This window comes from Lepisosteus platostomus, chromosome 22 (genome assembly GCF_059453375.1).
Source record: "Lepisosteus platostomus isolate fLepPlt1 chromosome 22, fLepPlt1.hap1, whole genome shotgun sequence".
NCBI classification, from domain to species: Eukaryota; Metazoa; Chordata; class Actinopteri; order Semionotiformes; family Lepisosteidae; genus Lepisosteus; species Lepisosteus platostomus.
In genome coordinates, this window is record NC_142632.1 from 8917346 (window position 1) to 8942570 (window position 25225).

The window sequence follows — 25225 nt, forward strand, 5'->3', positions numbered from 1 at the left end:
CAAACCTCATGGTGCATTGTGTTTTCTGCTGAGGCAGGGAGCCAATGAGTGGTTTATGCATAGAAAAGTATTAGTATATTTGATGACCTGGCGAGGAAAGATGCGTCTCTCATGCTCATTTCCATTGTAAGTGCCTGATGTATTACACCTGCCTTCAGACGTCAATAATGAATGATTGCGTGCCACAGGCAAAAGAGGAGGGCGATCTGCAGCAGGGAGGAAGAAAATGCAAGCCAGAGATGAAACTATTATTTTCTGTGTTCTTGTTTGGAGTTTTAATTATTTTTCTCTCTGCAACCCCTTCAGTTGGGATTCACTGGTTGTTAAATAACAGCCTGATGTTTGTGAGCTCATTACCAAACATTCCAAACATTGCATCCCGCCCTCTCCCCTGAAACCCACAGGATTGGAGCCTTCTGTCACTTTCCATGCTTTGGGTCCCACAAGTGTGCTCCGATGAGCTGGCATCAGTTGGATTTGTGATCCAGCCCTCTCTGATTGCTCACACAGCAAACAAGATTTCTGGCAAATCACAGGGTTTCAGGTGTCTGCCCAGTTCAGGTAGCACAGGTCATGCTCACACTCACATTGTGGTACAGCGCAGTCATGAACCAGTGATGTCTGGACTGCAGGGCTTACACTGCACTCCCAGCACATCGCTTTAGTGCCTGAGTCAAAACTATACCATTACGATCTCAGTGGAACTTTTTTCCATTCTGTTCAGGGACCTGCATCCACTTTTCACCAGAGTAAGAAAGTATTTTTACTGTTTAAGACTGCGTTTCTGTAACGTGTTTAATTGTAATACTTCCTAGTGTTACTTTTTTGTCAAAAGAAAAAACACTAAAAATGCCTTGTGCAGTAACACAATACATGGCAGGTACACCTGTTCTTGCTGTAGGGGGCCAGGATATTCAACAAAACTCCCTGTTCTAACAAGAAGGAAGTTCTTACTGGAGTCCTGGAGAGGTTTTTCAGATTCTCTGTGTTGGAAGCATTGCTACTTTGATCAGGTCTTGATTAATTGGGAAATTAGTTAATTAACAGTGTAAGTCCAACAGTTGTGTCCTTCCCTTCAGGCCCTTCCTTGGAAGAAAAGCTCTTTTCCTCCTGCGATTTATCCTCAGACAGCCGAGCCCAGGTTAACTTTAAGTCCCGCCAGCCCTTGGCGGAGATGAGCCCTAGAGTTCAGGTCTCGGCCCAGTTTCAGCCCAGCGCGAGAGCCCGCAACTGGGGCGTCGCCGACAGCAACCTGAGTTCCGCTTTCGCCACGGAAACGCCTTCCCAGCCGCCACACTCTCCGCCACCGCCGGCTCCCAAGGTAGCTGTAAGCCACGCCCCTCCGCCGGCGCATGAGAGCGGTGAGACACGACTTTGTGAAATGCTCTCTTTGATTAACAGCCACGTTCTGGGACAGTCCTCTGTATTAACACAAGTGCTCCGCGTCGCAGGGTTTCCTTTCGCGCGCCGCCCTTTTCTGAGCTCTCCTTTTTTATCAATGATCGATCAGCTGAGCGATGATTGAGGATTCTTCTGTTTTCAGAGAAAATTTTGTTGCCTTTTTCCCCAATAGGTCATTGTTAAAAAAAACGTTTTCGGGGCTCTGTATTATTGCTTCCTTCTTTTAACAATGCAAGCAAATTGAAATAACCTCTTACTGATGCTTTGTTTCTGCATAACCCTATCTGTGCTGTGATTCTGTTTTGGCATATGACTGGGAATATGAATAGGATTTTCACATGAACAGGTATTGAGGTATTCCAGCTTTGTGCCCCATTTGAAGAAATGCGGGGGCCTCAGATTCATCTGTAAAATCAAATATGGTGGAAGTTTTGTTATTCTCTTTCTCATTCTGTTGGGATTATTAGAGTATGTGGCTGCATTGATCTTCAGGCAAAGTATTGGCTGCCTAGGGATTAGCCACACATTAATTCTGGTGTGAGGCACCATTGTAGAAACCAAGGTTTCTCTTCCTGATAGCTGTGATAATCTTGTGATGGTCATAGTCCTGTTTCTGGGCACAAACGCTACTGCTGAAACCATGTGAGAGTGAGAGAGGAAAGCAAAATGGAAACTTGCTGAAATTTCACTTACATGCTGAATTACTTTGACAAAGGGTGAAAAACCAGTTTTACTGCTGTGATATAATTGAATTGAATGGTACCTTTTATTTTTGTAATGGTTATTTAATTTGTTGGTTTAAGCCTTTTTCCCCATCTGTAATCACAATTGCAGCATGCACCATATATTCTACTGACAGTATTATTTTGCATGCTTTCTCCAGGCTATGTGCATGTCAGTAACATCTCCTACTTCAGTTGAAGAAATGCATTGAGGTGGAGGCACTGCAGTATGTTTTATGTGTCAACACTTGGATTATGAGATGATGCTTTTGCAGCATTTAAGAAATGTTTCCCATTTGCTCTGCCTGTTGCATACAGAAGATCCCCTTGTCTCAACAAAGCTGTCATACAGGACTCCTTTAGCAGCACTTGTCTGCACTTGTAACACTTCTGCCAAATTCAGCTCTTCTGTTGTCTGCTTCAGTTATACTGGGAGGGTGCTGGGATTCACTCACCCATTCCAGAGGGTCTGTATGACAAATCGTGGATGTTGACTCTTGATTTTTTTTGCATGCTGCCCTTAATCGATTGTGTTTTGTTTTCATTCTCTGCTGTTGTGTCAGGCTATATAAGATCTTAGCACTCAGGTGTGCAAGTAGCAGTTATTTGATTATCAGGACAGTTGCCTTGGAGCCTCGGGCCTGTTAAGCAATTCCTGACAGGAGCTATCAAAGCCCAGAGCAACAGGTGGCATTTGTATTGATTGCCACCTGTGGGATCCAGTCATCCATGAGCATTAACTGTGCATCTGTCAGTAGATGTTTGTCCTTGTTTCACAAAGTCCCATTTCATTATGAAATTAATAAAAAAGCTGTTTTAGATTGACAATAAAGTGGGGTGCCTCTCAATCATACCATTGTAATTGTGAAGACATACCTACAATACCATATATGCAATAAAGGCCTTTTCTGTAGTAGTTTGCTTATATAGCCATAAAACGGCATATTTTATTCCCCTTCCTAATCTCTCATTCTGAATAACTGGATGATCACTTCAGAACAGATGACTTGAGATGTAAAGCAGCAGAGCGAATGGTCCTCTGTGAATCGGTGCCAACTCTTATCATCATGAGTCACTCCACAGTCCACACTTGCTCCAGATTAAGGCCATGAGTGTAGCTGCGCATACTGATTCCTACAGCCTCCACAGAAGGACATTGTGAGCCGTGGATGCCAGGGGAGAGGGGTCCCCGCGTGGAGACGACATACTGGGCCGCGTCACAGTTGTGTCACTCTGCTGTTTCAGGTGTGGGCGTGTATCCCCAGCAAGAACATATCCAGCCCATGATGCCTGCCTGGCTCTACAATGACAGTCTTGTCCCAGGTAAAGACCCAGTTCTTGCAGTCTCTTAATCCAAATACTTGCCATCAATGCGGAACTTGTACTCTACAGTGGACATTTATTATTGCTTAGCATTTCATCATCTTCTGAAAGGTTTACAGTAGGCTTCTTTGTATCTCTTGCATGACATTTGTGATCAGTAACAGAATTAGTAATTGGTGCTCTCTGACCCTCAGTTTGAGACTAGCAGTCTCGCAGTGCTAGAGTGTAGCCCTCAGCTGAGCTTTTCTGCCATGCTTGTAACCCGCAGACCTGTACAAGAAAGTGCTGGAGATCACCATGACCCCTTCAGGGATTGACACGGCCAAGCTCTACCCCATTCTGATGTCATCGGGGCTGCCCCGGGAAGCTCTGGGACAGATATGGGCCTTAGCCAATCGCACAACCCCAGGGAAGCTGACAAAGGAGGAGCTTTACACTGTGCTGGCGATGATTGGTGTGACACAGGTGCGCTCTGATTGGCTAGTTTTGGCTAGTAAGGCCAATGTCTGTGACTTAGGTCCCTTGGTAAGGGGAATGTTTCTTATCGCTGTGTGGGAGACTGTGCCTTTGTGAGAAAGACACATCTATCATCTCTGTATGGCTTATTATAAGTGCTGGATCAGAGGCTAGGGGAGGAATGTGGGTTCTTTTTGTAATGTAAATGTAAAGAGTCCTTAGGGGCCAGCAAATGTAGCAGGACTCTTTTGTAGAATGATGAAAAAGCAGAGGAATCTCCCAGTGATATTTGTTAAAATGAAGCTTGACTTTAATGAATAATTCACTCAGAAGATAGTCTGTCTCATTTGGAAGAAAAAAACCAGAACGAAGCGGAGCCTATCACCACAGACAGAACTGGGTTGTCATTGTAATGTAGCACATTAATAAAGGGGATTAGTGAAATATAGGAACAAAGGTGAATAAGAAATATCGCTTCTCAAATTGAATGGGCTCTTTAGCAGACTCACTGTGCCAAGGCCGAAGATTTAATGGATCTTTGTCTCTGAATGCTGTTGAGATAATTTCATCTGCAGTCCTTTGTGTTTGGAGAAACAGTGGATGTGTTAACCCTAACTTTGGCTCGGCACATTGTCTGACTTTTGACCTGACTCTTGGGTGAACTCCGATGGCGATGGGCAGGTCTTCTGCCTGCGTCCCACCTCCGGGGTGTATATGGAACACACGTCTTCAGTGTGTCTGGCAGGGAGCTAATTCCCTTCTATTGTCACACTGAAAAGTCAGTCCCGTAGAAATCTTTTCAACAGGCCATGGGGCAAATGCATTTCATATAAATGCAGGCAAGAAAGTGGAATGTATAATTTAAACTTCTGTCTACCTCTGTTTGTTAAAGAATGTCCATGTTACATAGGCAAAAGTGCTATGAAGGGGGAGTTCAGGCAGCTTTGAATCATCACCCTTTTAGGGTTTTGCTTAGAGCTGGTATTGCTTTAAGAAAGAATGTTTTGTGATGTCATTGCCTCTGTAACATAATTTTTTTTCATTTTTTCTACCTGAAGAATGGTCTCCCAGCTATGAGCCTGGATGTATTGAGCCAGTTCCCCTCTCCCCCTGTACCCACACTACCTACACTGGCCATGCCCTCTCTTCTGCATCAGCAGCCCTTGATGTCAGTGCCCTCTGTTGCCCAGCCGACAGTCTCCATGGCAATGTCCACCGCTTCCCAAGTGATGGGCGTGTCCCTCTCTACAGCCCCACAGGGCTCCAGCTCACAGCCCACTGCAGGGTTCGTGGCTACCTTCCCCCCTGCTGCCCAGGTAATTGTGCAATTTGTGTCCTGCCACCCCTGTTTCTGGACTGAAAGGTGAAGTTATTTGTCAGGTTAGACTTACTGTGCTGCGCTGTGTGGTCACAAAGTTGAAGAAAAAGTAAAAACGGGTTGAATTTTATATTGATAAGGTTCTGCCAAATGTGAGTAATTCCATACCCAGGTTTTTCACAGTTTAAAGAATGACAGAAGCTTCTTTTAATTAAAAATGGTAAGTCTTTAGGCTAAAAAAAAAAATTAGGAAGACAAACCCCACTTGAAAACTTGTTTCTGTACAAGTGTGCCATCAGTGTCAGATCTCCTTTTCCTTTGCAGAAGGATGCATTGTTTTCTTCTTTCTCAATGTGACTGTCACGGCCAAATGTCTAGAAAGCTGTCAGCACAGATGAGACAGTGTTCCTGCTGTGGACAGCGCCTAGTAACTGCATTCCGTGTTTGGAGGATTTTTTTTTGTCGAGTCCATAACTGCTTTCCTGTTGTCCAGATGACAAAACCTGATGAGGACGACTTCCAGGATTTCCAGGAAGCGCCCAAGGCAGGAATGGCGGACAACTCTTTCACCGAATTCCAGGGAGAATCCTCTGGAGCCTTTCCCAGCACCCAGCCTCAGAGCAGGTACGGGCCAGACAGCCATCGGTTCAAGTATACGCTCAGTGTTGGCTGAAGACATGCAGACAGCATTGAATCACTTTCAGTATGTACAGTTACCTGTACTCCAGAATATCACAAAGCTTTCCATTGCAGGAGACATGATACAGATTTTGAAGGATAAATTGAGATGTAATTGTCTCCTTAGCAATCACTAGAGCAGATTTATTGGCCGCGTTAAGTTGTAAATTGCCTCAATGAGCAAATTCTTGTGGTCCTACAGTGCTCCGGTGTTGCTGACCCCTGTGTCCGGATCGGCAGCATCGTCCAGCTCTGACAAGTACGCTGTGTTCAAACAGCTGTCCGTGGACCCGCCAGCAGACGCCACCCCCTCTGCTGCAGGTACAGTAACATCTGGCTCAAGCCAGCAACTGGAGGTTAGCATGTCTTTTCGCACCTGGTCAGTCTGGCTCTCATGAGCAGCGTCTGAAGTTCGTTCAAAAGGAAGAAGCATCGACTTCGCTAATCGAAGAAAGCAAGCTGAAATACTGGTATTAGTATTTAGTTTTCAGCATTGTTCATTCTTAGAAATGTTGTTTTTGAACCATAATTTTTGGAATAGTTATTTACCAAGGATGCCAGGAGCCAACATCCCATAAACAAGTTTTGGACTATGTAATTTACCATTTCATACTAATCAGTTTGTTTCTCTCCTATGTTGCAGATTTTGGAGATAAATACAGTGTTTTCAGGCAACTTGAACATCCCTCTGATTTGAAGCCAATAGGTGAGCAAAGTTTTTTAAGCTTTGTAGAGAGAAGGTAGTCAAGTACATATCAGATATTTACATATGAAACAAACTTGCCATCTTGTCTCTCTTCTGCTGTCCAAAACCATATTTTGTCTACTTTAATTTCATATTGACGAGGCATGTGACAAAGAGGGTTGTAGAAACATTGAGAAGCATGTAGGTAAAACCTTTTTAGGCATCAAATAGCTATTTTCTCCGTGTAAGATATATTGCAAATATATTTTTTTTTACTTAGTAAAATTGAACATGTGGGTCATGATTTGAGAGCGAGAGAGGAGAATAGCTGTTTCATGCTCAAACGTCTCTAATTAGTAACATTGACAGAGGTGTCTTTTTCATGTCCCTGTTTTACTAGAGCAGTTTCCAAAGGGGAAAACTTTCGGGACTCCAGTAAGTTATGGTTGTAGTGACCTCCTTGGTTTTACTTGCTTGAGTTAAAAAATTATATGTATTTTGGGGTGAAGGTGATTCTTCAGGTTTTCACAAGGTTCACTTACAGCATCAGGACTGCGTGGCCACGCCTGACGTACCTGCAGCGTTTTGCACACCCCCGCACTGTGCTGCCCAATGGGGTCTGAATTCAGAGATGTAAACCTCACAGAAAAACACAATTCGGGGCTTCTGAGTGTCTGTGCTGATAAAGGCTGCACTTTTAAGAGTGCAGGATGAGCCCTGTAATCAAGTCATTGCCATTTGAAGTCTGGGTAGTGTCAGGATCTGCCCACGGCCCTGGATATCCTGTGTGGCACAGCCACATGGGTGGACAGTGACGCACATTTGGCCAAGCGCTGTGTAGGACTGACCTTCTTGGGGCCTCCACAGCTCTCCGTGGCCAGTCTCCTGTGTGTGTGTGCAGTGTTGTCAGGGCTGCATAGCTCCTCCAGTCAGAGCTCTCTCTTCTGCAGGCAGCTTGCAGCGTAGCAGGTGGTTTATTGCTCCTGTCTTGGGTTGTTGCCATGAACAGTAAGAATCTGAGCCTACAAAAGTCTTGGATCACAAATGAGAAGAGGCCATTTGCCCCATATAGTTTGTCTAGCTGCTTCTATCTAATTGATCCTAAAGAAGATTGTTTAACAGTTGTCGATTCTACACAGACACATGCAAGGAACACAAATTGACAGTTCCAGATTTTTTAAAAAGAATTTTAGGTCAAGAGTGAACTCGATATACTGAGCTAGAAGCGTTTTTTTTTTGACTGTTTTTTGGTGGGTCCTACTGCAAATCTCTTGTAGATGAGCTCCCACCATTCAAGCAGAGACACCTGCAGGCTCTGAGGAGTGTTTGCCCTTTGCCTTTTGCAGTTAGTTTGCAATGTGAGAATCTGGATTGACAGGACAAAATATAAAATGAAAAGCCTGCAGTAGTGGAAGTCAGCACAGTCTTTTAAGCAGATGAAAGAGTGTCTTCAAAGAATTCTGTTTAAAAAAAAAAGATTTGCACAATGAACACAGATGTGCATTCATCATCAGGAGCACCATGAGAAGAGGAAATTTTAATTTTTGCTTTATCATCTTCTCTGTGGGTCTAGATAATTGCTTTGGTGTCCTGCATGTATTTTTGCCTGCTTTGCCGCTTTTGTACCTCAGTGTGTGCAGTGGTGTAGTTAAATCTCATTAAATGTGCCACAGGATGCACCTCACAGCTCGTTTATCCAAGTGATTGGATCTCAAACATAGTTCAGAGACTGACCACGTGTGCTGGAAACGTGTGAGCAACAGGTGTTATTGAATGACTAAATTCTTGCTTTCCAGCGATGGTAATGGTAATAAAGTATCTCTGAATTTCTGATTATTGTATATCACAAACCAACTCTCTCTTCTGACGCATTTTCTTTTTCCAGGGGAAGGATTTGCAGATTTCAGATCGGCCAGTGCTGATGATGGCTTCACAGACTTCAAGACGGCTGACAGCGTTTCCCCACTAGATCCCCCAGAACAGACCAAAATCTTCCAGCCTGCTTTCCCTTCTCCTTTCCTGCAACAGCCTCTACAGCAGCAGCAGCAGCAGCAGCAGCAGCAGCAGCAGCAGCAACAACACCCAACCACCCTCTCCCAGCCCAAAACCCCTCTCAACATGACAGACCTGGACCTCTTCACTTCTCTGGCTCCTGCCGTCCCCATTACCGAGACCAAAATGCCAGCTTTCCCCTCTGCCCCCTCTCTGATAGCACCCCCTGCTGGGCAAAAGGCCCCTAGGGCAGGAGTGGATGATTTTGGTGACTTCGCTCTGTTTGGCTCCTCCACCACCACCTCCTCCTCTACAGTGTCAGCGTCTGCCCCCCTCGGGGGTGGGGCTGGCACGGCGGTCCAGGACGATTTTGCAGACTTCATGACCTTCGGCGGCTCGGCTGAGGCCAAGAGCAAGGCGAGGCCCGGCGAGAGCGGCGCGGCGGGGGGGCCCCCCGACGAGACCCTGTCGCCCCCGCAGCAGCAGCAGCAGCAGCAGCAGCAGCTCCGGCAGCCCCACCTCTCCGACAAGTACGACGTCTTCAAGCAGCTCTCGCTAGAGGGCGCGCCGGGCTTCGAGGACGCCAAGGACAACGGCGGGGGCTCCTTCCTGTCCCTCAAAGGTGACGCCGACGACTTTGCCGACTTTCAGTCCTCCAAGTTCTCCACCGCCCTGGGGGCCTCGGAGAAGAGCCTGGTGGACAAGGTGGCGGCCTTCAAGCAAGCCAAAGAGGACTCGGCCTCCGTCAAGTCCCTAGACCTCCCGTCCATTGGGGGCAGCAGTGTGGGTAAGGAGGACTCGGAGGACGCGCTTTCGGTCCAGCTGGACATGAAGCTGTCGGACGTTGGTGGGGACCTGAAGCACGTGATGTCAGACAGCTCCCTCGACCTGCCCGGCTTCTCTGCCCACCAGCCCCCCGCTGCAGGTGAGGAACTCGTGCGGTTGCTCTGGTGAGGCCTGGCTAGCATGCAGGCACAGCTCTGCCCTGACCCGCCTGTATGACTGACGCTTCCTCCCACTGGGTGAACTCCCTGAGTCGTGCTGAGAATCAGCAGATGGTGTTCTGGAGTATTGAAAGTTTGCACACTTCATATCATTCCTTCATATCTGTCCCACCTTCCCATTTTCCCATCTGATTTCTGCCTCCCTTTACATGCACATTAAATTAAGTTAAATATGTTAAAGTTATTTAATAACTTATTTATGTGTTTATCTTTGAATAGGAAAAGGCTTCCGTCATTTATTTATTGCGTTCTCTATTAATCTTAGGCTTCACACTAATCAAGTCTCCTGTAGCACTTGGCCTGTATCTGAAATGATAGTGTCAAATAAGACAGCAGTGTTAAGATATTTGCTGCCATTCATATGTTATTCATACGTTAAAAGAAAGAAGTGCACTACCTCTCTTCTTCCTCTTAAAAATACAGTTCCTGACATTTGTTTCAAGTCATTTCACACAAGTCTTTAAAAATTTAGATTACAGTATATGATGAGCTCATGTCATTGGACAAGCTTTATCATAGAAATAACTGTGACTCATGCCTGTTCTTCACACTTTGGATATGTGGTTTTTGTTGCTCTGATCTGTGAGCTTGAACTATTACTGAGCTTCATCTGTCTCCTCATCAGGTAGTTAGAGCAGTGCTTCTCAGTGTTAGTCATACGTGGTCTCTTCCATCTCCTCCGGTTTCTTCTCTAGCCGTGTTCTTAATCGCAGGTGAATTGGCTTCAATTTTCTTCTACGAAGGTCAGTTTTTAAGTTTTCTTTCAGCTCTTAAAAGGTTGTACAAGGTTTGTTATTGGTATCAACCCAGTGCCAATTCTGAAGTCAGACCTGTCCTCAATCAAGTCTATGACCTGAAATGATGAATAAAAGGGTTAATACTAATGACTAAATCCAACCGGTGTCTTACAAGTCTTAATAATCAATAAGCCTGATTAAGAACTCGGCTGGAATGAACACCATTTAGCAGGTAGTGTGCTGCTCTCGCAAACAGAACATCCTTTCAACTCCAGGTGAACTCCAGAGAGTGCCCAAAACACGTCTGAAGTCTGTGACCATCTGGCCTAAATTATTCTGGCACTCTGTGTGCTTGGCTTGATTCCTTGATTATCTAATGCTTTTAATCAAAGCCAGGTTTCCCGCAGACTCATAAATGTTTGGGTCTCCTCTGTTCTTGATCCCCATCAGTTTGTCTTTGCAAGTAAAAGCACAATCAATAACGACTGATCAGGTAATGATTTTCTAAGTATGTGTGACAGATCTATGAATGCAAATGCAGCCCCTCTTAGGGTATTGATTTAAAGGCAGTGGTGCTTTGTAGTTGTCTGTGAGAGTGTGCAATTCTAACTTACTCAGTTGTTACAAGCCAGGAAAGTCATTATACGCCCATAAAATTACCAAGAACAGTCATGGTACTTATAAAAACAGAACTCATTTTGTAATATTCAGAATATTAACTGTAATGGTTCATGTTTATTTAATTAGAACTATTTAGACTGAATTACTGTTGTAACATTGCATAGTACGAAATTTTCATTTAAGGGTTTAAAAGTCTATCCCTTCTGCCAATTCTGAGTTATTTGACAGTTCATCTAACAACCATTACAGATTATATTCAGGTTCAACAGTTGTAAATTGGGGTTGACTATTATTGTGAAGAACAGGAAAACAAATTCTCTGATTTATCACCACTCAATACCTTAGCGCTTGATCTGTTTAGTACTTGGAAAATGGTTTTTGTGGTTTTTGGAAATTAACTTAAAGAAACAAGACAGTTTAAGCTTTAACGGTGACATTAACTGACACTGAAATCTTACAGCAGCTTTTCTGTAATCTTAAATTACCTGAGAGGGAGCCCTTTGTGTACCTTACTGATTTGGTTGCTCGCAGTTAATGAAACAGCTTATTAAACGATCGAAGAGCATTGGTCACCACTTTGACTTCGTGGGCCTGAGGGTCTGAAATTTTGAAGACTTTCCTAATCCAAGCTGCCCACTGTGCAAGGTCTTCAAAACGAAAGTTTTTTGTTTAGTATTCTATCCTCTGTGGACCTGAAGAAGGTTAAAATCTAGGAGATAAAATGTTAAATTTTTTCCTTTCACCTAGTGGTGTCTATAGGGAGTGGTTAATCCCTCTCCTTCTTGCAGGACGTCCTGAAGAAGTCCTTTTCTTTTTCTGTTGTTCTGAATGAAACCCGACGGAGAACGTTTGTTTCTGGGTTTCACGGGGCGCTCTGAAGACAGGTCTAGAATAACAGCTTTTAAAGGGAAAATGCCACTTAAGATGCGTAATGTGTTTTTGTAGCTGGTGTAGGTCTAGAGGTTCAGAAGTGCAGACTGTCCCAGAGTAGTCAGTGAACACGCTGTACCCCTCATTCTCCCTCGGGTCCAGGGATCCCTGCTACATAGGAAGTGGAGAGCAGGGTAGAAGCCAGGGCAAAGTGTCTTTCCGGCTGAGGAGGGGAAAAGACGAAATGTCTACAGTTCAGAGAGATGTTGTAAAAAAAAAAAAAGTTCCCCCCTTTTCAAACCTCAGCTCTTGTCCAGCTCTGTTGATGGATGACTTTCGATAGCCTGTTCTCAGTGCAGAATCGGATTCAAATCGCCTCCCACATACACCATCTCCCTAGCTTTTATCAGACCTCCTCTTGGAAGTTTGTGTCCGAGGAGGAAATCTGTGTTGCACACAAGAAAAGGTCAAGGAGAGCCTCAGGGCCTTTATCATGCCACACTACTTTACGATCTTAGACAATTATCCTCTCAAGAGGGAGACACAAGAACATACATACTAGTGCACTGTTCAATGCATATATTTGTTTTCTCACACCCCCTCCTCACTTGTTTTCCATATGATTCGGTTATTTGTTTGTTTGCATCTTTGTTTACTGTCCTTCACATCCAGATGCCGTGCCTCATAGCCCATGTTCATGCAAGCTCATTGTTCTGTGCCTGCTTAACAGTGAGGTTTGATTTTTTTAAAAACAACCGAGTTTCAAGTTAAGCAAAAGGTTATGGCCCCTCCTTATGTCTTCCTTGCATCAGAGAGCTGCAAGGAAGAAGCAGGGATCAGAAAAACACGAGATGCTTGTCTTGCCTGGATGTTGGCTGACGAGAAACCATTTAACCCTTGGGCACCTGGTCATCCCTGCATTTTTGCACAAGACTGGGACGTTGCGTTCCATAGGCTCCTGCTGGGCGGCTGCAGGACAGTGGTCTTTGTGCTGATGGGCTTCGGGCTCTAACAGGTGGTGGGTTTGAAGTAATCCATCTCTCCTTGATTGCACCTGAGCGTAAAACCTTTTGTAAGCCTCCCGATTCTTGGAGCTTGTGTTCAGGAGCAAAGCGCAAAGAGCCACTGGAAACCTCCTCCAGCAGTAGCCTAGGTACTGATTTTTTTTATTCAGTTGGAAGCGGAGAATGGGAGAGTAGCACAGAGCTGGCCTTCTTACAGTAAGGGCAAGAGGACAGCAGGGGGGGCTGTGCCCAAGTCCAAAAGCCTGCCCTGGTTGAAAGGGAGACCAAATTAAGACCTTAAAGTTTATTCAGTGTTAATTGGAAGCAGTTCTGAATTATACCTCTAGATTTGTCTTTAAATGCACGCTGGTGTGCACAATTCACGTTGGCCAAAAGTTCTGATCCTGCGTGAGGAAGGACCATAATTAAATAATTTAATCGTGGCAGGCCTTGTGGCGTTAAATCATGACCATGTTTTCATCTGAAAGGCCAACAGTTAATGAAACTGTCTCTTATGCTTCCTGCCTTGTAAAGTTAAAGAGACAGTATCTGTTTTTCCTGTGTGTCGCGAACTAGGATCTATAATTCAGAAGCCTTTGTCTGTCCTTTTGCACATTTTAGTTCTTAGAGGCGATTTTCATATCAGGATTAAGTCAAGTCCTGTCATACCTTGCTTCTCTTTAGAAGTGTGTTTGTTGAGCTCAGTTTGTGAAATTGACAAGAAGGTGTTTATAGCATTCTTGCAGTGATATTTTGCAGCTCGAAAACCCTGTTTTCGTCTTGCGTTTATTGTTATAAGTCCACATTTTAAGTAATTTTTATTTTGAGAGAAATGAACCTTAATTGAATATTTATGAGTATATGAGTATATTTCCTTAATAACCCTTCCTGTTCTACGTACATGAATTAATCATCATAAAATCATATGATCTAAATATTTATTAATAAGGTTTTCTATAACCTCATCTTTTTCTCCCAAGCCTAATTTACATCCGAGTTACATGCTTTCGGTAACATTGCTTTCATACCTGGTTTAGGTTGACAAAATGTCTGTGAAAGAAAAGGGGTACTGTCTCTTTAAATTGCCGTTCTTCTGTACCACTAATTACTAATTAATTCTGAAGTGCTGTAATAGAATGCTCTTCCTGTGCAGTGTTCTTTAACCCTTTGAGAGCTTGAGTTTTGCTGAGTCTGACACCTTGGAAAATTAACAGCTTCCCTGGGAGGAATAAATCTGCCATTTAGGATCCTGAATCACTGCAAAACAAAAACAAAAATGTATGCATGAAAACCGGAATGATGTTGTCACCTTGCACCCTGATGTCAGTCAGATCTCAGGAATTTGGCAAGGATGGTCCTGTTCAGTACAAAGGTTAGGGACTGCTAAGGAAAACCAGGTTGCTACTGTAAGTTGTTGGCTGACCAGTGGAGGGGGTTGTTTCTTTTGGACAGGAATTTTGAAATCAGTACCCCGGTGTGGTGAGGGGATGGTCTGCAGCAGAAGGTGGCTGTCCTGCAGAGGACATCCTAAGATGAGTTTCTAGTTGCATTGTAATTAAAGATCCCATGGCGCTGTTTGTAAGAGTAGGACTGTTAACCCTGATGTCCTCCATAAATTCCTGTTTGGGGTTTCATAATCTGGCCTCTCTAAAGTTCTTGCTTAATTCAATTGGAGTGAAGTAATTTCTCACTCTTCCACCTGACCTGCTGTGCACTGGTGGGCGCTGTTCTTTAGAGCTGAATGATGTTTGTGCCCTTGGGTTATGTAATGCACTTTTGGGATCCTCCTGGGTGAAAAGTGCTAAATAAATATGGGGGTATTATATGAATGCCTTTAAATACATTATGGTATTGTAAATGGGTTGATATTAATTCTTTCTTCAGTATTTTTGAAAGTTTTAATTGCTGGTAAAATGCAGCAAGAAGGGGATGGAATTTACAATCGATTAAGAGACTTTTGGAAGTCTGTCTTTCCAGCCCTGTAAAACTCGGGATCACACTTTATTTTATAGCAAACCCCTTTCCTCAGCACTTAAGAAAAGTGGTAACAATAACCGTACTGTTTGCTATGTGGAGTAATTATTCAGAATGTCTATTTTAATAATTTAATTCATTAGGTTGCGTGAATCTAGTTGCTGCTGCAATAAAACATTGGCCATTGCCTTCTGATTATAAGTTCTGGGCACATTTTTATCTCTATTGTTGTTACCAGTCCCTGTTATTGTTCAGAGTAATATACCTTTTTTTTTAATTGGCTTTAAATAAAAAAAATCAGGTTTTCCTGGTCAGGTTTGAGTAATACAAACAGGAAAAATCCAGCCAATGTCTTTTCATGTGAGAGAATCACGTGGAATTCTAGCAACTAAGAGCAGGAAGGTGACCTGTGCCATTGCCAGCTACCTTTGTAATCTCTGAATATTGTACCTTAATACAGCTGTCATCCATATTGTTGTGGATGGCTATGTACAATGTGAGTCAGTGGTTTTAAACACGACATTCTGAACTGGAGAGTTCATTGAGAATATCAATGAAAAGTATTAAAGTAAATGTGACATCAGAGATAATTTTTCTTAGCCAAGATTATTATAGCCATTATGCAAAAGCAAGAAGGGGATATTATCTTTAGCCTGAATCAAAGCTGCTTGATGCAACTTAAAAAAACTGCCTTCCAGACTACTAATCAAACAGAACCTTCCATGTCATAGACAAGCCTCATTGTCATCTGAAAAACAAATTAAGATGGGTAGGTGTATGAGAAAGCATTCAAGTCCTCAAAGGGTTAATAGCACCTGATCTTTTCAAACCTGTAATCAACATTTTTTGCTCTCTTGGCTTTGTAAGTGTTCTGTATAGTTCAAGTCTCTGATATTGAACTGCTTTTTTCCTCTATTGCTACTACTTTGTGTCTTCTAACATTTGCCAATTTTATTCTATGTGAATGTGCCTTCTCGATTCAGCTTCTGGTTTCTGGGTTTCTACTTTTTATTTCTCTGTTTTCTTACTTTGCATGCTCTGGTATACTTTAATTAAAAAAGGGAAAAGAAGAAAGCAATGTCTGGCAAACCTCTTGTAACGACATCCTCCTTGCACTATTTTGTGACCTTTCTCTCTACTCCTTGTTGTTGTAATAAATATTTTTCTTGGCATAGCAGAAACTCGTGCCCTGTTGCTTTTTCCTTCTTTCACCTCTTGAGAATCCAAATCAGAAATGGAGAACAGGTGTGTCTCGAAAGCACAGTGGCTTTCTGTAGGGCCTCCTTGTCAATTTCACAAATTGCCTGTTTGTGCAGATGTGTGTGTGTGTGTGTGCGCGCGCGTGCGGCTCGTCCCAAGCAATTATAAAATGCCCCACTGAGTCAGGTCAGCTAACCTTGGTATAGAGAGGAGAAATAAGCAGCAAAAGTCTCAATGCCCCCTTGTTGGTACTGATATTAGCACTTCTTGTTTGTGGAGTTTTTTTTTTCCTTTTTTTTTAAATTTACATTAAGCTCCCATTTATCTAATCGGCATCCTAATCAGAGGCTGCAGATTAGATTGCATGATCACATGAGTTTCAGACAGATAACACTATTATGACCAGGGATCAGTGATCGAATTCTTGTGGTTGTGGTAAGTGGCAGCAAACATCTTTACTCCAGCGACCCTGAGTTGATTTTCCAGAGTGGCCGGATTTTTATTTGAGAAGCATTTGGCTGCTAGTTTGAGGCGCCAGTTAGCAATTTGAAATCATGCTCTCAGGTTAAATAAGCTTTCTCCAAAACTCCTTTATGTTTATTATTTTCTTCACATTGCTAATAATCTGAGTTTAATTTGATCATACACAAACAGACTCCTTCCCCTCGGCTTGTGACAGTATACTGGAACCAGTACTGCTGCATTTACAATGCTGACGCATTCAGTTTTCTGCTGCGTTCTGGCTATGCTACGCTTTCCACGACTCGAGGGGACTCGGCCTGTTGTTGCAGTTGAAGATAGAAGCAGGATCTTGAGGTCTTACTTATTGCCCGGCATGTTGAGAAATCACATCTCTCTCCGTTTCTGGCTCGGTGAACCTGGTTTCCGAAGTGTCTATATCGTGTGGAGGCTGGTCCTGCACTGCCTGCGTGAGATGGATGTGGGCTGAGGGGGCAGGCAGAAGGGAGCAGATATTGGTGTGTGTGTGACCTACGAAACAACACTGCTGTCTGTTGATATAAACACCGATAATCAGTGTTAATCAAAACTAATTGAATTTCATTTACATATTCGTCACCGGAAGGCGGGTTTTGAAACTGATCAAAAAGATTTTTCCAGCTCAGGTTTTCCCAGTTCTGGTCTTGGGGATTCACTTTTGGATCAGATTCTTCCCTTATCTGCTCCAAATTATTCACCCTTTTTAAGTCATCTCGGCTTCCAGAACGTGAATTCTGCTAATGCTACGCTAAGCATTGGAGGTTTTAAAATGCAGGATGAGTTGGTTGCCATTTGGATTATAGTTGGGGGAGATCAGCGGGATAGCGGGGCTGAAACTGGGGGAAAGAGCCACTCACCTGCACAGACAACAACGACCACTGGTATTAAACGCCCTTCCCAATGGGCTGGTCTTCCAGTGGGCGGTTCTGATGTGCAGTACCAGGAATACTGTGTCACAGGGTGACAGAAACAGCTGAGGCATGAAGATCCTGCAGTCCGTAGTATAGCGCTAGCTGAACAGGCTGTTTTCTTCCTCAGTGCAATCGGAAAGTGGAAAAGCCATTTAGATTCAGCTATTTCACAGATAATTCTTTTAGATTCAGCCATACTTGCTTGTACAACTAGATCTGTCTTGGGGTTTGGGAAGAAAGATAATGTGAAAAGTTCCACTTTGAAGACGAACTAGTTGTCAATTATCTGTCAGATTCACTGGTGGTTATTTCTAATCCTTGTTCCTCTGCTCTGTCAGTAGGTCTTTGAGTAATCGGTTGTGTGGGAAACAATTTTCACCTTGTCAACAGCCCCTCTAATTGCTGCAGAGATAATTTTTTATTAATTGAAATAGCTTAGCCATTTTCATTCTTCTAATTATAGTCCCCGTTAGATCATGTTAGTTATTTAGGTGTCAGTTAATTCCCATTAAAACTCTTAGGTTATATGTTAAAAGCTTATATAGTAATATACTGCAGGTGCAAATATAGTTTTTTCAGAATCTGTAATAGGTAGGTGAATATTTAATTACAGTTAAAGCTGAAATATATTGTGCTTATCCACAATAAACCAATTTCTAATTCCGTGCTACACCCAGTCCACTTAATGCACAAGGAATCAGTGATTACTGCCTTGTTTTATTGCCTTAATTATGAATTAAAATCTCAGTGCCTGATTTCTTGCACTGTTAAGATCAAGCCCTGACCTTTCATTAGGTTTGTTAATTTTTTTAGTATTTTTGTTTACTGTTTTGCAGTCCTCCGTATTCCCAGTAGCGCTCTAGAGTCGCCTTTGAAATATTGGAGGGTTTGGAGGGCACTGTTTAGTGAACAAGGCAGGGCAGGACCGTGGAACCACGAGTCTGTGTCAGCCGCACACCGGCAACTCTCGGGAAGGTAGGGCAAGCCAGAGACCTGGAGCTGAGGTTTCCAGGCAGGGAAGATGAGGAGGCAGGGTTCTCAGTCCCAGCAAGACAACACCGCTTCCTTTGTATTGGAAATACTAATGCAAACAACAGGCTTCCAGTTGTCCAAAACACCTGATTCATTTAGGCTTTTGTTCCTGTTTTCTATTACTCAACATGTGACAGCATCTTCAATTCCTATCAAGGAGCTACCCACAGGATATTTTCCAACTAAAGCCACTGCTTATGTTGGAATTATAAAGGGGTGTTCAGGTTTGGGAGATGTACAAATGCCTGTAGTCCTTTTTTCACTCATTACCTTTTAAAAAGTAATCATTTTGCATTGTTTCGTGGTAGTTATGCGGATCAGGTTAAAATTGACAACATCGGATTCTGCTTGGACTATGGTCATAATTCAGTATTTCAGTTAAATTGGTCTAGTGTATTTGGAGGAAAAGAAAATAGTCAAATACAGTTTGGTTGCCAAACCATGTGACCAATTAGCTTCATTCACTGGTGGCGAATAATTGCTTTTACTGCTCTATGACATTTCTTAAACATCCAGTTTGTGTATGTGAAATGTTCCTTATGTATAGGTTTACCATACAATTGATTGGCTCATATTGCCCATATTTTCTCCCATAGTGACTGAATAAAATTGGTAGAGAAATTACAAATCTAACATACATTTTGTACAGTTAATCGTGATGACATTTGTTTTACACAAAATCCAACATTGCCAGCACATCACACCCATCCATTGTTCTTGTATGTCCTTCAGGTTGTGGGCATGAGAGGACGAAGCACAAAAATGTTCATAGTTGCATATTTACAAAAGAGTTTCGCACAAAAATCGCACAAAATCCACTATCAAATATGGCTTCCTTGCCAGTAAGCACTTTCAGTCAGATGTTTCCACAAAGATCTTTACCAATATACAAGATGGATGTTTTCCTTAAATGTTTTGACATTGATTTTGGATTGGGCCATGTGAAGTGTCATGAATTGGGGAAAGACCACAAAATCAATAAGATGGAAATCTACTGGAGTTCAGCTCCGTTGGTCCAGCTGCAAGGAGTTTGCTTTTCAAGGTAGAAGGTCACTGGCGGCAGGATCTGTCACTGCGCAGTGCCATCAACACGTTTGCGAAGCGTGGGGGCAGTAGCCACAATGCTTTGGGTTGTCTTTGTGGCTTCAAAACGAAATGCTTTCACGTTTGTCCTTTTAGGTAGCACAGGAAAAACATCCTTTAAAAGTACAGTGGTCTTCGAGCTGCATTCTGCGTTTAGTTGCCTGAAGACGGGAAGGTGGAATAGCAACAGAAAAGAAACCACACGCATCTAGCACTGCATTGCAACAGCATTGTCCTAAATCTGAATTTTATTTGCAGAGCAGAGGTTTTGATGACTGCAGTTCAGAACACAATGAAGCTAAAGGCCAGTGCAGCTCTCCAGGGGGGGTTCAGGGAGCGTAGCTGCGTGCCAGTGGCTTGGCTGGGACTCGGGGCTCAGTGACGTAGCCCCCACACCCTTGCTCACTGCCTGTCCTGCACACCTTCCTGTTTACAAAAGCAGGGTTTTATTCCAGTAAACAGCTTGTAGGCTCAGGATGAGAGCAAGTAAGTATACCTACTGTACCTAAGGGCTGTGCAGCTGTAGGTCTATGCAATAGGGGTCTACACGTACATACTTCACTGCAAGAAGGCTGGTATATTCATTAAATCCCGCAGTAAGAAGCTGTCCTGTCATGCTTCAGAATAGGTTGCCTCACTGCTGTAGGTAATTTTCCAGTCCTGTCAGCTCCACCTGACAAGTCCAGCTTCAGTAATGATATTCTCATTGGGAGAGCCTCCTGTTTGTTTGTTTGTTTGTTCATGCAGAGGGGGAAGATTTGAAGTTCGACCCCTTCGGAAACTTCGGCGGGGGTGGCTCCACTGTCAGCAGCCTCGCCAGCTATGATTGGTCAGACCGAGAGGAGCCCCCGGCCAGTCAGGGGAAGAAGCCGCAGTTTAGTTCAGAAGGCGGCAGCCGGCCTTCCTCCGCCATCCTGCACAGGAAGGAGACGTCCTTCGGGAGCTCGGAGAACATCACCATGACAACCGTCGCCAAGGTCACCACCTTCCCCCCGGATGAGGCCGTCTCTAGAGACGACAAGTTCGAGGCCTTTGCGCCCTTTGGGTCCGGCCCCCAGCTGCCCGAGGATGACGACTTTGGGGATTTTGCCAGCACCGTCTCGGAGAAGGCTGACTCCCCTCCCGCCCCAGTGGACCCTGGCGCCGATGGACCGCAGAACCTGACTGGAGAAGCTGCCGACGAATTTGGTGCCTTCCAGGGAGATAAACCCAAGTTCGGCAAGTTTGACTTCCTCAAGGCCAGCTCCCAGGCCAAGGTGAAGTCCAGTGAGGAGATGATCAAGAGTGAACTGGCAACCTTTGACCTCTCCGTGCAGGGTGAGTGGCCTGTGTTTCACAACCACACTGATTCCTCTTCGTTGCTGTCTCCATGGTGCTCGTTTCTGTCTTGCTGTAAAATCTGCTTTTCTTCTGTCTCTGGTCTGTGGCCTTTTACTTTACTGTTTGTAAGAACAGAAAAGAACACTGTTTATGTAGACCTTGTATACCTCCACATTGACAATAGAAACCATAAGAAGTTTTGTGTGTATATAAATGTACCTGAAATTAAGATAGTATAGAATGCCTAGCCTATTCAAAACAAAGGTTAAACCAAGACTTTGGAGTATCTTCGGAAGATAGCTAGATTAAAATCACCTTTTAACAAAATGTTTAGTCAGTGGGCGCAGCGTACATCTGTACCTCAAACACAAGGCTCCACAGAGTTTGTGAGTCGTCTTTAGAAGTTACCAGGTACAGAACAGCAGATGGCACTCTGTGGACTGCTGGCAAGACAGAGATAGATAAACAGTTTCTTAGGAGCTGAGTGCTAGAATTATCTAATTCTGCAGCTCCTTTTTGTCATCATAGATCTACTCACTTACATTATATTAGCCACTGAATGTGGTATAAGCTAAATTCTGATTCTTTCTTAAAACACGGTCTGATAAAGTGTTTTTTTACGAATTATTTTAGATTTTAAAATCCTTGGCATCTAATCACCATTCATCAATCTGGCTTTGTGCACTTGAGAGGCATAATTGCTTGGTTCAGTCTGTAGTCTTCAGATTTTCTCGGATGCCGTTTTGTCCCATGTGGCTGTGTTGCTCTGTCTCCCCAGTAAGAAATGTGCTGTCTGTAATCGACTCAGCTTGGCAATGGAAATAATTTCACTGCAGGTGTACATATATGTAAAATTTTAAACGGTGGAAAAGAACTGTAATTGCTATTTTAAATCCACAAAAATCTGTTTAAGCAGATAGGACCTTTGCTGTAATCACACAACAGCTGCTGGCTGCTGGCTTGTAGACAAGGGCTCTCAGGTCCAGCCTCCGATGGCCGCGCAGCGCGCTGCTAGTCACCTCCATGCCTGTGCTGTCTCCGTTTTGCTCAGGCTCACACAAGAGGAGCCTCAGTCTTGGCGATAAAGAGATCGGGCGCTCCACCCCGTCCCCCGCCCCCGAGCAGCTGTTCCGGGATCGCTCCAGCACGCTGAGCGAGAAGCCTGCCCTGCCGGTCATCCGCGACAAGTATAAGGACCTCACCGGGGAGGTGGAGGTGAGGAGGGGGGGGGGGGGCTTCCCCTCGAGCCGGAGCACGAGGAATTCCTCCAGCTCCGAGGCTCTCAGCCAGCCGTCTCGGAGTAACGAAGAAAAAGCGGGCTTTTACCTTTTTCCCTTTGGCGCTGCTCCTTTTGATGGTCTTAATCCCAAGATGCTCATGATGCTTCCCAGACAGAAGCCTGTGCTCTGTGTCATGGTACATTCTTATATGGTGTCCATTTTATCAAGGCCGAAAGAGAAAAGGCAAAAAAAAAAAGGAACCTTAACCTTTAGCGGGGTCTGAAACTCATTAACAGCCTTGTGCCTTGTTTGCAGATTGAATGTTAAAAGCTGAGGTTTGCTGATGCGGTGTCTCCTGAACAAATTCAGTTAAAACTTATTGATGTTCGCCTGCCGGGATATTTCAGGGCACATCTGGATGAGGTTCTATTTGCTAGAAGAAACCTTAGGCAAAAAATTGGCCAATGGGAGTCCCCTTGCTTCTGACCTCTCTTTCTTAACTTTATGGGTTGTTTTTATTTCAGGAAAGTGAACGCTATGCTTACGAATGGCAGAGATGTTTGGAAAGTGCCCTGCAGGTAAGCAGACACCTGCTTTGCTATGAGATCTGCACGTCACTGTACCCGTCACACAACAAGCAGATAAAACATTGCTTTGTAGAGGAATAGTGTTTGAAATACAAGGCGAAGGGGTAATCGTTTTTTTTTCACACAGTTGAACATTTTTACATTTTCCCTGTACAAATTCCTGTACGCATATAATATGTACATTTATAACACCATAACAAGCTGGGGCGACTGGCTTTTGTGAATCAACTTCCTCTGGATTTCTGTGCGCAGGTCATCAACAAAGCCAACAACACTCTGAACAGCATCAGCAGCTCGGCGGTCTGCACTGAGGTCATCCAGTCTGCCCAGGGGATGGAGTACCTGCTTGGTGAGAGAGCCCGGAGACAGAGTAGCATTGTGTTGAGAGCAGACATTTATATTCATCTCATCATCTGTAACCAAGCACATGAGGCTGAGGCTTGTGAACCTGTCTGGTCTTATGTTTACCTGGATGGAAGACCTCTTAGCTGCTGGAAGAGTAGGGGCCAGTAGGGGGCGCTCACCCTGTGGTTTGTGTGGGTGCTAATGCCCCAGTATAGTAACGGGACACTTACTTCGGATGAGACGTAAATCGGAAGTCCTGACTCTATGTGGTCATTAAAAATCCCAGGGCGTTTCTCGAAAAGATTAGGGGTGTTACCCCAGTGTCCTGGCCAAATTTCCCCCTGGCCTTTGCCAGTCATGGCCTCCTAATAATCCCCATCTCTGAACTGGCTTCATCACTCTGCTCTCCTCCCCACTGAGAGCTGGTGTGTGGGGAGAGTACTGGTGCATCATCCAGGTGGGGCTGCACACTGGTGGAGGTGGGGGGGATCCCCATTACCTGTAAAACGCTTTGAGTGGAGTGTCCAGAAAAGCTCTATATGAGAAATTGTTAACTATTGCTATAGCAGCGGAAATAAGGCGCGACAGGGAAGTCAGGCCTGCACACACTGCTGCGCTTCCCTCTGCTGAGCTCTGCCCATGGCATTTGTGTGACGCGTTGAGGCTCTCTGCGCCAGAGCTGTTAATCTGAGAAACCGGCCAAGTCCCTGATGGCTTTTCTCCTGTCTGGGCTCCCGCTGCAGGCGTGGTGGAGGTGTACCGCGTGGCCAGGCGGGTGGAGCTGGGGATCAAGGCCACGGCCGTGTGCTCCGAGAAGCTGCAGCAGCTCCTCAAGGACATCAGCCGCGTCTGGAACAACCTGATGGGCTTCATGTCGCTCGCCAACGTGACGGTAAGGTCCCTGGGGTGGGAGGGCAGAGGGGTGGGGGAGAAGAGCTGCTGGAGGCAAGCGGTATAGTAACACAGAGCAGGTACGTGGTTCACATTTTTCCTGTCAATCAAGAGGTGAGGAAATAGCCCTTTCCAACTCAAACACTAACAATAGTGTGCTAGACAAAATGTGTCTTTTTAATTTTGGAATTAATTCCAAAGCTGCGTTCATTAGCTTACATCACCAGTAAAGACAAGCGAGCCTGTTCCAGAGAGGTGGCCAGGCTTCACAGATGAGGTGGCGCTGTTCCTTTCTCTCTCCAGGCTGTAACCTCTCACTTACTTTGGTAACTCCTGGCTCATCCTTCTGAAACATGGCAGAAGTTTTGTTTTGGCCTATGCGTAGCAGCTTAGTACATTTTCAGATCTGCAGAAATATTTTAACTTCTTCTGCAGGAGAAAGTGTTGCAGGGACTCGGGTCCCATTTAGGGTGTCTCCCCTCACCCCCTGTGCCTGCTGGGTTAGACTTTGGCTCACTCTCGGAGTTTAAATGGATTACTTATAAAGAGATGGAACATGCTTGGAAGATTTCTTTTAAAACCCCATGTGAACACAGTTGCTTCTTGTTTTGTTATTTGTTTGGGCAGCCTGACGAGAGCTCCTTGGATTTCTCTTCCTGTATCCTGCGGCACGGCATCAAAAATGCCAAGGAGCTGGCCTGCGGTGTGTGCCTGCTGAACGTGGACTCGCGGAGCAAGGTGAGAGCACCCCAGCGCTTGCAGCCATAGTCCTGTCCATAAACACTCCACTCCTGCACCCTGGGTGAAAAACAGGATAAGGAAAGCTATCGTGTATCCTTCAAAATCGTGGTTTTCACAAATGTCTTGAGTAATTGAGTCTTTTCATTCCTTTTCTTAGATTAACAAGTAAAGAAATACTGCGGCAGTTTACCATGTTCAGACATAAAATAACCCTAGCTTAGACACATTTCTTTCAAAATGTAATTGCCTTACACGCAGTGATTACAGTTGCCAGTTGTGATGAGAAACTGATTTGGCCTGGCAGAAAATCCCAGATTAACGTTTTTTTTTTTGGTTTTGGACGCTTTGCAGAAAAAAGAAGGCAGAACTGTTGGACGGCTCTTTAAAAAAGTATGGAGGGGTGACGCCTGTCTAATAATCCTGTTACAGCTCTGATCTCGGGGTGGGGGCAGAGGGTTGTGGAAGGGAAGTGCTGAAGGCAGTGGAACACAAAAACGACCAGATCTGCTCTTTCATCAGCTTTTTTATCAGTACTGCGTGAGGGATAGACAGCTCGTAGCTGTGTGCTGCAGATGCAATCAAATGGATTGTTCTTGGCCAGTCCTGTGGAGA

At 44.4% G+C, this 25225-nt stretch overlaps 1 protein-coding gene across 10 annotated transcripts in view; it reads left to right on the forward strand.

Moving 5' to 3' along the window:
- synrg (synergin, gamma) overlaps nucleotides 1–25225 on the forward strand; it is a 52094-nt gene that overhangs the window by 14032 nt on the left and 12837 nt on the right. For 2 of the 10 annotated variants that reach the window (XM_088616081.1, XM_088616083.1), the window contains exons 8-22: nucleotides 1080–1361; nucleotides 3369–3446; nucleotides 3715–3911; nucleotides 4961–5218; nucleotides 5714–5844; nucleotides 6101–6219; nucleotides 6542–6604; nucleotides 6989–7018; nucleotides 8469–9500; nucleotides 20257–20826; nucleotides 21881–22044; nucleotides 22574–22627; nucleotides 22889–22985; nucleotides 23725–23873; nucleotides 24500–24610. In XM_088616081.1, coding sequence (XP_088472207.1) covers nucleotides 1080–1361; nucleotides 3369–3446; nucleotides 3715–3911; nucleotides 4961–5218; nucleotides 5714–5844; nucleotides 6101–6219; nucleotides 6542–6604; nucleotides 6989–7018; nucleotides 8469–9500; nucleotides 20257–20826; nucleotides 21881–22044; nucleotides 22574–22627; nucleotides 22889–22985; nucleotides 23725–23873; nucleotides 24500–24610 — 3335 coding nt within the window. Of the gene's footprint in view, nucleotides 1–1079; nucleotides 1362–3368; nucleotides 3447–3714; nucleotides 3912–4960; nucleotides 5219–5713; nucleotides 5845–6100; nucleotides 6220–6541; nucleotides 6605–6988; nucleotides 7019–8468; nucleotides 9501–20256; nucleotides 20827–21880; nucleotides 22045–22573; nucleotides 22628–22888; nucleotides 22986–23724; nucleotides 23874–24499; nucleotides 24611–24964; nucleotides 25004–25225 lie in introns of all 10 variants that reach the window. The other 8 variants (XM_088616084.1, XM_088616085.1, XM_088616080.1 and 5 more) reach the window with 7 other exon arrangements.